A 15,560-nucleotide genomic window follows, 5' to 3' on the forward strand; every position below is an offset into this window, starting at 1 on the left:
AAAAGACGCCGGTTATTGATAATTTACACCTGTTTGTATCATACCATATTGATTTAGCAAATTGACATTCATCAGAAAAGATACTAGGGGTTAATGAACGCAACCACTAAGTTGTGATAGAACGTCACTCCTATACTGAATACACCTTGATTAACAACAAGAAGCACGTATTTGGGACTTGCTTATATATATATATATATATATATATTTTTTTTTTTTTTTTTTTTTTTTTTTTGGGGGGGGGGGTATTTATTGCATTTTAGCATTTCAGGCAATGCTATTCATCGTGCCAGACCGCCAGGTACCCTAGTATAAGGATTATCATGATTATCATGAGCTTATTCTTGATTCAATCGGACTTGTATGTTTTCCTTTTAAAAAAACCCAACTAAGTCAGACGGTTTTGAGTCCTTAAATCGAAGTAAATCGAAGCACTGAGCATGCCCACACAAATCAACAGTTTGTCAGCACGTGGGTCCCCCAAATTGCATCTTTAACAAGGATCTTCTTCTTCTTCTCCTCGTCCTCCTTTTTTTCTTCTTCTTCTTCTTCTTCTTCTTCTTTTCCTACTCCTCCCTTTCTTCTTCTTCTTCTTCTCCTTACGTATTTTTTTTCACACACCCCTCCCCGCACACGTACAGTCATGTATGACTGGACAATTCCAGTGATTCAGTACACTAATCATAAACTTTAGTCCAATCACAAGTCTTGTTATATACCCAGCGTCTTACAATGCACGCATCTCATGAAATTCGTGAAAATGATCATCAATCGGAAATTTTGGAATTCCGACAAACAGAATGACGGTTCTTGTGAATATTCTTATATAGTTTGATCACGAATAGTCTCTCGCATGAATGGGATGCTTTGAACGATTGGGACTTCATTTTTCTTTGTTTTAACGATTGACATTTGTTGAAAGTTGATCTATTTTCATTGTCATAGTCTGCCTCAGATAAACCTTGTATATCTAGAACCTCGTCATATTTGATTGATTGTATGGACATGTCGTAAGGTTAATAAGGTAGTGAGATTTGTCGATTTTGTGACGGAGTATGGTGACGATTTTAGCAAGGAATCCTTTAAAAAAAAACACACCGTAAAGACGTGAGCCATCAAAATAGAAAAAAAACGTCATTATCCTAGATGTGAAGTCGTACTTTTATCATTTCGGATAATAATTTTTAATGTCCTATAATACCCCGTACAAAGTTATACCCTAAACAAAATGTTCTTTAGAATATAAAGAGAAAAATCCAACAAGTACAACACTGAAAATTTCATCAAAATCGGATGTAAAATAGGAAAGTTGTGACATTTTAAAATTTCGCTTAATTTTACAAAATTTCACAAAACAGTTATAACCTGGTCTGTATGCAAATGAGGGGACTGATGACGTCATCCACTTACTATTTCTTTAGTATTTTATTGTGTGAAATATGATATATTCTTAAATTTCCCTCATTGTCATGTGAAAGAAAGTTTTATTCCTCTCTGAACGTGTGGAATTACCATTTTAAAAACATTTTATGGTTCAGTCAAGTTGGTCCTTATTGTCAAATTTGTGAAAAATGAAATATTGTATATATCAAATAATAAAAAAACAAAATAAATAGTGAGTGAGGGACATCATCGACTCTCTCATTTGCATGTAACTGACTTGTTCATATAACTATTTTGTGAACAATAAGCGAAACTTTAAAATGTCATAACTTTCTTCATGTTCTTAGTTTATTTTCAGAGTTATATTTGTTGGAATCTTCTCTAGCAGGTCTAGTGATTCGAATCACATTTTTCTGGGGTGGACTTGACCTTAAACGGCGTCGTACAAAATAGTAAAACCGTTTTTACTGTGTAGAGTATTTTCAAAACGAAGAAAAAGACTTAAAATTTCAACGAGAAAGTTAATCTGAAAACATGGGTAAATGAATAATGTAAAGCTGATAGCCATGCATACATTGGTCGTGTGACATAGGCCAATGTGTTTCTCGAGAGGCGTATGTCACAAATTTTAAGTTGTTGGACTACTTTCGTACTATACTTTCGGCCGACCAAATGCGACTGGGGGAGAGTTTCGTCACCATTTGCGTTCTGACAAGTGTCCGTGGTTTGATTGTCTGAGAAGCACTGTTACTATGGAAACTGTAGGCTTAAACAGACTTTGCCATACAAAAACGCTTTACAAGTCCACTCACGAATATCTACCCCAGAGTTGTGTTTCATGTAAGCACTAACTAATTATTATTGTCAGCTAGAAGAATTTCAGTGACGTATTTCATGTCTTTGATTTTGATTGGCTGAGAAGCACTGAGATTATCACTGTTACTATGGCGACTGCCTGAGATTGACACAGTTTCAGCGTTGATAACTTTCATGAAACGGTCTCCATTTACCAATAGACGTGTGAATTCTCGCTCTACGACCACGCATGATATCATGTGTGATAGAAAGTCACTTGCTGATCGCATTCGGTAATGAGAACGGGATCTGGAAGGTTTGACATGATTGTTTAAATACTCGGTAAAATTACTGCGAGGGCACGATGGACAACAAGCAATCGGTCGAGGAACACCCCCTCCCACAAGCAAAAAAAAAAAAATATATATATATATATCCCCTTCACCGTTTTAAAGGATCTTGCTATCAATGTGCTATACGTCTACCGCGTAAAATAAAACGGTTCCTTGGCCGATCTATACAAAATTATTTCATTGCAGACACATATTTTTCAAACTTTTGATCCAACTTCCATTAATTTTTGTCGATAATGTATTTTGCGATCCCAAGAGAAAAAAATAGAATCACTGCCGTCTCTGACGTTTTTGCGCTTCCATGGCTTCAACTGACCTACCACGTCTATTATTTCTTTGGATTCATTGCGATGATATGTAATTAAAAATCTCAGCTCGAAGGATTCGAAGACATACAGAATCAGTAGAGAATTTATGAATGACGGACAATCTCTCCATAAAAGGCATTTATTAGCTCGATCCGTTTCATTTTCTTTTCTTTTCAGGTAGGTGAAAGAAAAACTTTGACAGGATGTACCACTCTTCGTTTGGATCAGACCATGCTGCTGTCCCTCGGATAGGTGACAACACCCTTCCGTTTGGCCTGGGCCTTGGGGCTATGGGTACTAAGCTATCCCCACCCTCCACGTCCAGTGGTCCTATTACGACGCAAGACGACATCATCCACCACACCGCTCCTCCTCATCGTCAACCAATGTCACCCGAGAGTGCGAGTGGGGAGATGATCCTTCCCGAAGCACCGTCAGCAAACACGGTTGGGAGGTCACTGGGTGGCGGAGTGGCGGGAGGGCCACGGACGGGACTTGAACTGGGTGGTCAGCTCGTCGCTGGTTTACCTACTCCATTGGAAAGGTCATTGAGTACGACAACGGACATGGATCCCCTTGAGTCACCGTCATCGAGGGCTGCAATGGGGTCTGTGGGTTGCGACGAAATAGCGCCATCTCCCGGCGGAATGAGAGATGATCCCGACGCAGTGATATTGGATGATAATGGCGAGGAAGTCAAAGGTAAGCATTCGCGATGTACTGAAATTAATTGAAGTTCGTGATCATTCGTCATTTTCACTCTTTCAATAAGCAATTTTATACATTTGATTCATCATATGCTTCTTCTTCTCTGCAATAATTCCATCCTCTATATCTCATCAGAGTCCCCACTCTATGTCTGATTTTTTTTTTTCTGCAGCATTCTCTCACAAAATTAGTTATCATTTGACATTAACAGTATGGAAAGCCGAAATTATTTTTCTTATACATGAATTTTAGCGATTATAATCCCCAAGAAAATAAAATTAGCGTTTTGAACGAATAGTGACTGTTTTCATTTTCTTTAACCTCCCTCTCCTCATAAATAAAACTAATTGAATAAATGTTTGGAGCCATAAAATCGTAAACTAGCCGTTCTAGTCATTCACGCGATTTTTACTTTACTTTACATTTTAATCTTTCAAATCAGTATTGTGTTTGGGTGGCATCTTGATTTGAAAAAAAAAAATGTCTGAGTAGAATTCGACTTAGGAACCAAAGTATCAGATTATGCACATTCTTCACTCCCTGTGAAGCGCCAGTCGCCGCTTGCAAGAAACTCGCAACCAAGACTTTCACACATGGGCGCCGGTCCACCCCAACAAAAGTTGATTTGAATAAAAAGAGAAAAAGCCAACAAGCATAACACCGAACATTTCATCAAAATCGGATGTAAAATAAGAAAGTTATGACATGTTAAAGTTTTGCTTAATTTCACAAAACAGTTATATGCACATCCCGGTCGGTATGCCTATGAGGGAACCGACGACACCACTCACTATTTCTTTTGTATTTTGTTATATGAAATAAGATTTTGTCTTCTCCTAATTGTCCTGTGAAACAAAGTTTTATTTCTCCCTGAACATGTTGAATTAACATTTTATGATTCAGTCAAGTTGGTCCTCATTGTCAAATCTGCAAAAATTGAAATAGTGTATAATTCGAACAATAAAAAACAATAGAAATAGTGAGTGAGGGACATCATCGATTCTCTCGATTGCATGTGACTACATTGTGCATAATAACTATTTTGTGAAAAATAAGCGAAACTTTGAAATGTCATAACTTTCTTATTTTACATCAGATTTAGATGAAATTTTCAGCATTATGCTTGGTTGATTTTTCTCTATTGATTCAAATCAACATTTTTCTAAGGTGGACTTGACCTTTAAGACGTGTAAGACCAGGGGCCCGTTTCATCATGGCAACTACCATAGTAACAGCCGAGGGCTCATCAGCCAATCACAATCGCGATTTCTATGATAGTTACGTAGTTGAGTTGTAATATCTCCATGGTAAAACAGGCTAAAAGCCTGTGCGATAGGCCTTCTCAAATAATCCTGATGTGAAGGGCTTCCGTGTTTGTTTTCAAATATTTTTTTTTGGTTTTATGTCAAGAAAATATTTGTTTCAGCTTCTTAATATACTTCCTCATTATTTCTTTCCCTTTTCATGTTTTTCACAGTGAGAAAATGAAACCATGAAAGTGAAAAAAAATCTAAGAAACCCAACAAGCTCAGGATCACTCCAATGGGCTTCACTTATCTTTAAAAAGAAGAAGATGTTTTTCACTTTGACATGTTTTTGTCTGAACCCTTCGTGTTTTTCCAAGAGTGTTGGAAGCTCCTTGGTTTTTCAGACTATTTTCAGCCACGAAAGTGCAAAAAACGTCATAAACCTCCGAGATACTAAATTGTAGTTTAAGTTTTTTTAAATAAATATTTTCAAATATTAGAATTGCGTTCATGGTCATATAGGCTCTGAGCATGCTGACTCTGAATATCGCCATCCCCCAATCTTTTTGTCAATTTTCTGTGAGAAATTGAAGTCACGAAATTGAAAAAAGGTCATGAAAGTCGGGGATACTGCAGTAATTGATGATTTATTTTATGTATTTGTTTCGGGCCCCCTGAGCATGCTCACTTTGTCTCACTTTGTCAGTTTTTCTCTCTCTGAATATTCTGCTCTCATATAATCTTCCATGTGTTGTTACGAGTATTCGATATGGTATTCTCGGTTTATTTCCAATTAGTCTTATGCCAATTCGTCCAATTGCCAACTCGTCTACTACCGTTTGGTCTATCATCAGTTCGTCTACTCACCACATGGTCTTAGTTCACATAGTCTATTAAATGCCATTCCGTCTATACAGCCAGTTGGTCCAATAGCCATTGAGTCCATTTACTATTTGGTCTAATTGTGCAAATGAATGAAAAGAAAAAATGGGTATTAGACCAACTGGTGATTAGACGAAATGATAATAGACGAAACGGTGATTAGACGAAGTGATGATTGGACCAAATGGTTGTTAGACGAACTGTTGATGGACGGAATGGCATTAGACTAAATGAAGGTAGACTATGTGGTGGGTGGACGAGTTGGCAGTGGATGAATTGGCAAATTACCATATTCTCTACTGCTCATCTTCTTTTTTTTCTATAAAAAACAAACGCAATTCATTTCGCGACTTTTGTATTTTTTTCAGATAAACTTGTATATAAATATGAATATCAGGTAGCCTACATTATTCCTTCTTTACAACATTTATTCAAGGTCCTATACTCACATTGCGAAAATGCTAGTTCTTTATGGTTCGGGTTACCATGTATTAGGTCCACGGGGTTACCAACTTGAAAGAGTTGCATTTTAGGGGGCAGGTATGCCACATCGTCCTTGGGATAAGTCATATTTATTGCTACCACCTTTGTATAATAGGCTCATAAAACAGCTTGGGAAGAAATAATATGATTATATAAGCATTGAAATAGGTGAAGGAAGAGAGAGGGAGAGAGAAATAGAAAGAGGTAATGGAGGAAGAGGAGGGGGGGTCGAAGAAGGGTGTACTGAAAGGTCAATGGCCAAGCAGGAAGAGATATATACAATGAAGGGTACACAAGTCATGAGACGGAATTATCTTGAATGTTGTTTGGCCTAAACCGGCAATATTGTAATATATCTTGTTGATTTTTTTAAATTTCCTCTCTGAACTAAAACAAGTTAAAATATTGATTTGTTTATAATAAATATTTACGACTCTCGTTTGAATCTCAACCGTGGTGTGTTTTCCTTCAGCAAGAAATTTAGCCACATTGTGCTGCACTCGACCCAGGTGAGGCGAATTGGTACACGGTAGGATTTATTCCTTAAATGCAATGAGCGCTGAAAGGCAGCTCGAGCTCGAGCCGGGGTAATAATGCTCCTCATGATAGATTATTTCTAGACAAATGCCGCTATAAATGCCTCTTATTATTATTATTGTTTCTATTGTTACTATTATTATTATTAGTAGTAGTAATAGTAGCATTAGTAGTAGTAGTATTTCAAAAAATCCTTTATATATTGACAGTCTTTTATGATAAATGTTTATGTATGGATTGTATTGAAAATTGATATCTTGTGAAAATGGAAGAAATTAAATATATAATTGAATAGAATTGAATGGTATCTAATTTCACTGACATGCTTTTTATCCTATTATCTTTTTGCAAAGATACGAGCCTTAATTGTTCGAGTTGCTTTGAAGCATTGGGCATTTTTACCCATGTATGACTGTTGCTGTAATCATATAATGGTATAATAAATATGCCAAATGAAGATATTGTGTATGATAACACGACAGAAAGTTATAGGCCTATTGTAATCAAATTTGATATATCCCTCCCCAGCTTCCACGATGATCTTACAAACCTTCATTTTTCTACCCCCCAATACAAACAAATTTTCAACAACAAAATAAACAAATTTATTCAAATTTCCATGACTTGATCTTAATAGGCCTGCGTGGTTACTTTTCTGATTTTTCTTTTACGAAAAATGAAGGTATCCCTTGATTCTATAACTTTAAAGATGGAACGAGCAAAATATAAAGGGCTGATTCATTCCATCACACAAAACAAAACATAAAAAGAGCAATCTACGTTTTAAACGCGTATTATTTTATTATTACATAATATCATTTTTTCGTCCGATCGTGGCGATGAAGTTCTGAGATTTGTCAATGGCCATTTCGTTTTGACCACACATGATTGTAAGCTCTATAAAACTACGACCGTTTTCCCAGACTAATCCAGCATTTATGGATGAAAAAAATGTGTTTCCTGTGTCCAGCCAATTATTACATAAAAAACAAAATCGTTAAATATACCGACCTGCGCTCCAAATGACTTTCCCATCCCCTATTATTACATCAAAAGTATTCCAACATTTTATTGGCATCGGACCACATGAAACCCGTGTACCGTAACCGCTGCTTTAGCATTTTAGATGCTTTATGATATTGTGAGAGCATGTGCCTGTGTCTTTAGTCTTCTCCTGGTTGAAGTCCGAGCTGAAGGTGATTTTTCTTTCTGAAAATCTTCAATCGAAACCTGGTGGATTCAGAGTTCATTATCGTGAATAGTCTTTGAGATTGATTTCGATAATGTCGCATCACCGAGGTGTTGTTAGCGAGCGAGCTGTTGATGAGGTCCCCGCATCTCTGGCGAGGAAGATCAAGAAGGAAGGTAAGACTAAGTAAGAGCCGGAAATACATTCCAGTTTTTCGCGAACTTTCCTCAATTTGTGTCCTTCATGGTTTTTGTTTGAATACTAACTTCATGAACAGGATAAAGCCTTAATTTGCGATATAATCATGTGGCATAATGCACCCAGATTTTAAAAATGCCACGAACCAATGACCTTAATTGTTTCAGTTTTAACTTTTTCGTAATGTTCGTGAGCTTTTTCGTACTGTTACTTTATCATCATGATCATGATTCATTGATTTACTTATAGAATTAATTTGAACACTTTTTCTGCAATGTTTTGCATTTTTTCTTCTTAATATTATTATCATTCTCGCCCACCCTCATTTGTTTGGGTAATGTTGTTGAGAAGTTTTCTCGGTGGTGGTGTTTTGCCTGTATAGCAGAGAGTTGGGAGAAGCCCGTTTTTTTTAATTACACTCTCGCTCTCAAACGAACGTGTAGGGGCGCTATGATACCCTCCTTATTCTCAGGGTTGTCTGTAGATAATATACTGCACTTTCATTCTCGCCAATATCACACGACATCCCGAATTACTGCAAGTCGAAGATGGTGTTATTTTATTTCCACATTCCCGCTTATTAATTTGGCTGGGACATTACTCCTAATTTGTCGTCTGACAGTTCGAATAAGGAGAAGAAGAAAAAGAAGAAGATAAATAAGAAGATAAAGAAGAAGAAGAAAAAGAAGAAAAAGAAGAAGAGGAAGAAAAAGAAGATGAAGGAGATAAAGAAGAAGAAGAAGGAGATAAAGAAGAAGAAGAGAAGAAGAAGAACTGAAGAAGAATAAGACGAAGAAGAAGAAGAAGAGGAAGAGGAGGAGAAAGAAAGAAGAAGAAGATGAAGAAGAAGAAGAAGAAGAGGAGGAGGTGGAGGAGGAGGGGAAAGAAGAAGAAGATGATGATGAATTGAAGAAGGGGAAGAAGAAGGAAAAAGAAGGAAAAAAAAAGAAGGAGGAGAAAGGAGGAGGACGACGAGAAAGAAGAGGAGAAGGAATATTTTTTAGCTTCTGACCGAGAGCAACGCATCGACTTGACCATATACTAACCTATGAATTAATCTGATTTAGTTGGGATTAGTGAGAGTCTTACTGTTAATCCTAAAATGATCTTTGTCTGAGCTTCTACAGATAACTGAAAAATTGCCAAAGGTTAAATCTAATTGCACATTTATGTTAAGGTTAAATCTCTAGACCTGTTACAGCGTACATAGTTTTTAAATTGCGAGTAGGGGAAGCGATTGAGTGTTTCTTTTTCTTTTTATAATGAAAATCAAATTTTATGATTTTTTTTTGAGAAAATATTAATAAAATCGTAAATTTATTTTACCCTTCCCCCTCATTAGTCCTTCATTCTCCCCTTTATTCTTGGTCGTGGAACTTTTATGTGCGTGTGTGTGTGGGGGGGGGGGGGTTCCAGTGCTTCAAGCCCCCGTCTAATATAATGCTACCTCTATTTCAACAATAGAAAAAAATATTGACACTACACTGTAAAAAACTGTGGTATTAAAACTGACACCATGCACCAGTTGGTGTTAATAGAGGACCACACCCTGAGGTGTACACCCTAGACTGGCTAGAGATTGAACATAACACCAAAGAGTGTAAATGTAACAACCAAAGGTGTTGTAAAAACACCTATAAGTGTTATTGTTAAACTAACACTGTCAATTTAACACCGGTGTAAAATTACTGGTGTGCTGGTCCTCTATGACTGTACACCGGTTAACACCACAGTTTTTGCTGTGTATCATGTGCTTAATTATTTAGAAAAGAAATATAGTTGTAAGAGGGATGTAAGTCCCTTACTATTGTGCTTATCGCAGGAATAGATGAGAAATAGCTAGGAAGTCGAAGGAAACTAGCTTGAAACAGGAAGGTATTCTGTCCTGTCGATCAAAATATTGTCGATGGTTCGCTGACGAAAAAAGCTGGGTGGAGTCGTTTAATGATGTTAAACTATACACCCTGTTAATGAGTAATAGATGACGGAAAATTGTCAATTAATCGTTGCCAATCTTGTCAACCTACATTACATTGTTATGATGTAGTCTGCTGTGATGCCGTGTTCTATATCACGAACACACCGTTCACACAACACTCCAGTTATTTTGAGGATGTATTTAGAAAAGATAAAACGTTAAAGGTGATGTCCGTTCATGCGCCAATTTGGTTTTAAATAAGAGCATAAAATATGAGGGGAACATAATCAAAGAATAAAAGAGTTGTAACGTTTTTAACTTTACATTTTGCGACGTCACATGCAAGCAGCTGTTCCACTTGGCACGTAATATTAGTTCAATAAATTCCATAATTTTTTATTTGTAACATCATACTCTTTAAAAATATTGAAATAATAATGCTCAGGGTTTTTTTTTTGTATAGCGCAAATGACAATGAAGGATTTTAAGGTATATTGCCAGTTCGTCTACTGCCAACTCGACCACTCACCACATGGTCTACCTTCATTTAGTCTAATGCCATTCCGTCCATCAACATTTCCTCTAACAACCATTTGGTCCAATCATCACTTCGTCTAATCACCAGTTCGTCTATGACCATTTCACCCCTTAAAGGGATGGTCCGGGCTGAAAGTATTTATAGCTTTATAAATAGAGTAGAATTCACTGAACAAAATGCCGAAAATTTCATCAAAATCGGATAACAAATAACAAAGTTATTAAATTCTAAAGTTTAGCAATATTTTGTGAAAACAGTCGTCATGAATATTCATTAGGTGGGCTGATGATGTCACATCTCCACTTGTTCTTTTGTATTTTATTATATGAAATTAGGTTTATTCAAATTTTTTCCTCCAAGAACTAGAAAAATTGGATTGACAACTGAGTTAGTGCATTAGGTATTTATTGCTGTAACTTATTTCATTAGAAGGGAGACATATTATTCACACAAAACAAAGTATGAAATAATGAAAAAATTATGATTTTATGTAATAACATAAGAAAACGGAAAGTGGGGATGTGACATCATCAGCCCACCTGATGAATATTCATGATGACTGTTTTCACAAAATATTGCTAAACTTTAAACTTAAATAACTTTATTATTTATTATCCGATTTTGATGAAATTTTCGGCATTTTGCTCAGTGAATTCTACTCTATGTATTAAGGTATAAATATTTTCAGCCCGGACCACGCCTTTAACCAGTTTGTCTAATAGTCGTTTTATTTTCTTTAATTTTGCCAAATTAACACTAAGTCTAATTAGATCAAATGGTACATGGACTAAATGGATATTGGACCAACTGGTTATAATAGACGAAATGGTGCGTGGACGAAATGGCAATTAGGCCATGTGGATATTAGACGAACTGATGGTAGACCAAATGATAGTCGACGAGTTGGCAATTGGACGAATTGACATTAGACCAAATGAAAATAAACCGATTTTAACACTCTGGAATAGGAAATAGGCCCTAAATGGCTCGAATGAGAAAGGAAGATATCAATCATATTACTGGGACCTATTCAGTGCCGTGTACAGATGGGGAGGTGGTTTGGGTGCTTGACCCCCCCCCCCCCAAAAAAAAAAAAAAAAGTTTTTCATGACCAAGATAAAAAAAGAAAGAGAGAAGGGTGAAATATGATAATATTATCTGAATATTATGCCAAATCTATCACAAAATTGGATTTTTGTAATAAAAATGTCGGGATTTTTTCTCCGAAAAGCCATATCTGGCCCCCTCAATTTTTTGGGGGGCTGATTATGCCACTGGACCTTTTAATATCATGATACTAACCAGAGACCGGGAATGGGAAATACATACAATGCATCAGGATTCGGGAATAGTTAGGACAGTTTTTAAATAAATAATAATAGTAACAAAACAAATATATACTTAAATATTTAAAGTTTGAAAGCAAACCCCAGTTTGATTCCTAATGGAAAATACAAAGTCATTGTAAATGATTGTGATTTGCTGGAGATCGTCTGTATCATCAAAATAATCTATAATAGCTGTTTTTTCACATTTAAGGACGTTCCACAGTTAAAGTGAAATCCATGTCATTTTCACCAAACTTTGCACATAGATACTTTAGAACCTTAATATTCGAAATATGCAAAAATTAACATAGGTCCATGTGCTTGATTTTTTGCTATAGAGCTTCAAAGTTCACCCAAATTGATGTTGTTAAGAATTGCGCATTCAAAAGAATTTGGCATTTTTAGACCTCGCAAGATTACTACAATGAGTTTAAACCTCTATTACTCAGTCAAAATACATGAAAAATTCATCAAATTTCGCAAGAGAGTTAATAATTGTATCGTTAGAATGGAGAATATATTTATAGTGCTATTTGTTTGCAGTTTTAAGTCTAACAGCACTGTCAGTTCTTAAAATGGCGTAAAAGATAACAAAAACCCAATCTAAAAAAATGTGAAATTTCAATAACATACTACAAAAGTACAATAAATGCTGCACTTTATTCAAAATCCATGTCATTTTCACCAAAATTTGCAAAGTTGTAGAGGAAGGTATACCTAAGAGGTACAAACATAAAAAAATGGGGGTTCATGTGCTTGTTTTTAAACTATCAGCATTTTTATTAGAGCAAATGTGCTTTTTAAAACACCAAAAATGTGCCGAATGCTTTGTATCTATGTAAAGAAAAAAACAAAACCACTCTACCATTTATTCAAACTCGGGGACTTATTCGTGATTCTTGGCAGCACTGCAGAGTAAAGTATTTTGAAATTGTAGAGATGTTTTTTAAAATGGTCCATGGAATAATTCAATTTTTTAGCTTCATAAGATAATGCATCGGATCTGCAGTTAGAGTGCAGATGATGAGAAAAATCAGCTCATACCCAGAGCTAATTAATCACCTGTTCATCCATTGTGACGTCAGCGCGCAGAGTGTAAACTATGCGCAGATCATAATGCGCACAATCATAACTGTGGAACGTCCTTAATATCATAAAATGATTTACAAAGGAAATAATGTGACGTTATCGACTCTATCATTATTTTAATTTCTGACCAGTTTGTACGCAATGGCTGTGTGAAAATAAACGACACTTGGATGACATATCTTTTTCTTTTATTTTACAACCGTTTTTTAAGAAACATAATTATAATATCGTTATTATCATTGATAATTATTTTAATGATAGCACAATAGTAGTGAAAAAACTGGAAACCATCATCATTACTATGATTTCTAGGGAAAATGATCACAATAATGATAATGATAACACATTTTTATCAAGTGATTTCAAATATAAATTGGTCCTTCTTGATATATCAACAATATATTTGAGTATGCAGACTCTGTATTCTCGCAAAATAGGACTAAAATGATATTTAAAAATTGACTGAACCAATAACACCTAGTTGAGCCATACTTATTCTTTTCATGCAAATACAATCTATTGAAATGGTATAGGTTTCTAGAATTACATTTTAGAATGAATCAGATGATTAGATTCGTCATTTCTTTTGTCTTTCCGTTTTGTCGGCGAAATCCAAATTAAATTGGAAATTGTACCCGTTTTTTACAAAAGCATAGGAAGAGGAACAATTAAAATTGACTTGATGCATGAGATATGGACGTGTGCAGCTGTTTGTGGAAGGGAGTGGACCTTTCTCATCGAACTTTTAGAAACGGCATCGGGTTTTTTTTTATTTCAATTTCCGCTGTAGAGATACCGTAGATAGGAGAATAACAGCGACTAATTAATGAGACCAGGGCTTGGTGCTTTTGATACATTATTGGGATCAACTTAGGTGTGGTAAAAATGCTAAAAATAAGGCTCGTTATTGATTGCTAGATTTTTTTTTTTTCTTTCAGGGGTTGCATAAAATGCTGCAAGAGTGTTAAAGTGAAGCGCTCATAAAAAAGGTGCGCGCTGTCAACCTTAGCATTCCCCCCAACTTTTAGGGCCACTCTTTACTGTAGGGGGTATATATAAATCATTTCATTTTATAATTAAATAACATGGTTACAAATGAAGTGAAAGTAAAAGAAAATGGTTGTTAATACACCCTCAAAGGGATGTCAACCTGACATCTAGTTCACACGAACGACCAATCATAAGTTAAGTAAAATTACAAACAAAATAATGATAAGCTTGAAATCAGGCATAATTCTGAAGTATTTTCTCATGATGATGTAATCTAAAAATGAGTGAACAGCTAATATATCTTTTGTGCGTGTATGCCTGCATCATACAATGACATTATTTTATTCAGAAATAAATTGGTAAAACGGCACCAGAAACAAAAAATTATCAGCTTATTGTCAAATATAACTGAGTAAAAATTTCCCCCAGTTGAGTCCTTAATACGCCTTTCATAAACTAATTTTGCCTGTGAGAAGCTCACTCTTTCCATCAAAGATGTTTTTTAGAAGAAGATACATTTCAAAACTGTCTTCATTTTGGAAAGGTTGTTTATAGGAATTATAGTGCACCTAGATGGTCCGAATTGCCAAAATGTGATAGATAACCTGACGCAATTCTGCCGACAATCACATGCCACTCACATAAATGTACCGGTATGCATAGACTGCATACGAATTAGCCAATCAAAGTTGGTTTTTATTATCATTATATAATGAGGAAATGTTAGAAAAAGCCAGTTGATCGCAGTTGACCATTTTTTTTGGGTATTCATCCAGCGGTGTAATGAATGCAAAAAAAAAATGGAAGCCGAATGTTGCGTATAGGGAGGGGGTCTTAAAATGTCGCAAGAGGGCAAAGTGAGCGAGCCCCCTCCCGCCCCCAAAACCTTCCTAATTGAAAAGTTAATTTTCTCGCATATACCATAATATAGCGAAGTAAAATTCTTTAATGAATAGTTTCTGCGCTCTCTTAATATATATATTGATTGTCTTAAGATCGCTCTAAAAACAAATTTGTTTAAAATTGCCTTCCAGTAGTTTCCTCTCATTGTCACGACTGTGTTTCTTTTATCCTTGTCTCTTCCTGCTCCATGTAATTTTTCTTATTTCATTTTCTCTGCACCTTGAGCTCATAATCAATGTGGATTTGGCGCTTTAGAAATACTCTCTATTATTGTTATTATTATTATTATGAAAAATAAATAATAATTTACATTTATAAAGCGCTCATTACACTTTGTTTCTAAGCGCTTTACAATGCAATTGTTATTACACGGTCATCGGATCCAGGCATGCCCGCACACAATGTAGGCCTATATACTTTTTCTACTCCCTGGGGAGCATTCCAACAATAGTTCCAAGATTATAATATATCCCGGAGAATAATTTCATATTTTACCTTTTTTCCATTTTATTTCCTTTCGTTACCTTCGTTCTCTCTCTCAATGTTCCTCGGTGGTTGAACATTTTTTTTTGTGAGGGGGGGGGGGGGGGGTATAGATCCATTGTTCTCAAGCTCCCATTTCTGTACGCCATGTAGTAGTATTCTCCCTAAATTTCATGAAAAGGATGCGAACGCTCAAAATAATTTGTCATTTCATAATATGAATACCCT

The 15,560-nt window shown here is 35.7% G+C and overlaps 1 protein-coding gene across 1 annotated transcript in view; it reads left to right on the forward strand.

Moving 5' to 3' along the window:
- Positions 1-7,861: 7,861 nt before the first annotated feature.
- LOC129281674 (pituitary homeobox x-like) overlaps positions 7,862-15,560 on the forward strand; it is a 71,672-nt gene continuing 63,973 nt past the window's right edge. The window contains exon 1 of the mRNA XM_064113216.1: positions 7,862-8,071. Coding sequence (XP_063969286.1) covers positions 8,020-8,071 — 52 coding nt within the window. The 5' untranslated portion in view covers positions 7,862-8,019. The remainder of the gene's footprint in view (positions 8,072-15,560) is intronic.

Source organism: Lytechinus pictus, chromosome 18, assembly GCF_037042905.1.
Source record: "Lytechinus pictus isolate F3 Inbred chromosome 18, Lp3.0, whole genome shotgun sequence".
Classification (NCBI taxonomy): Eukaryota; Metazoa; Echinodermata; class Echinoidea; order Temnopleuroida; family Toxopneustidae; genus Lytechinus; species Lytechinus pictus.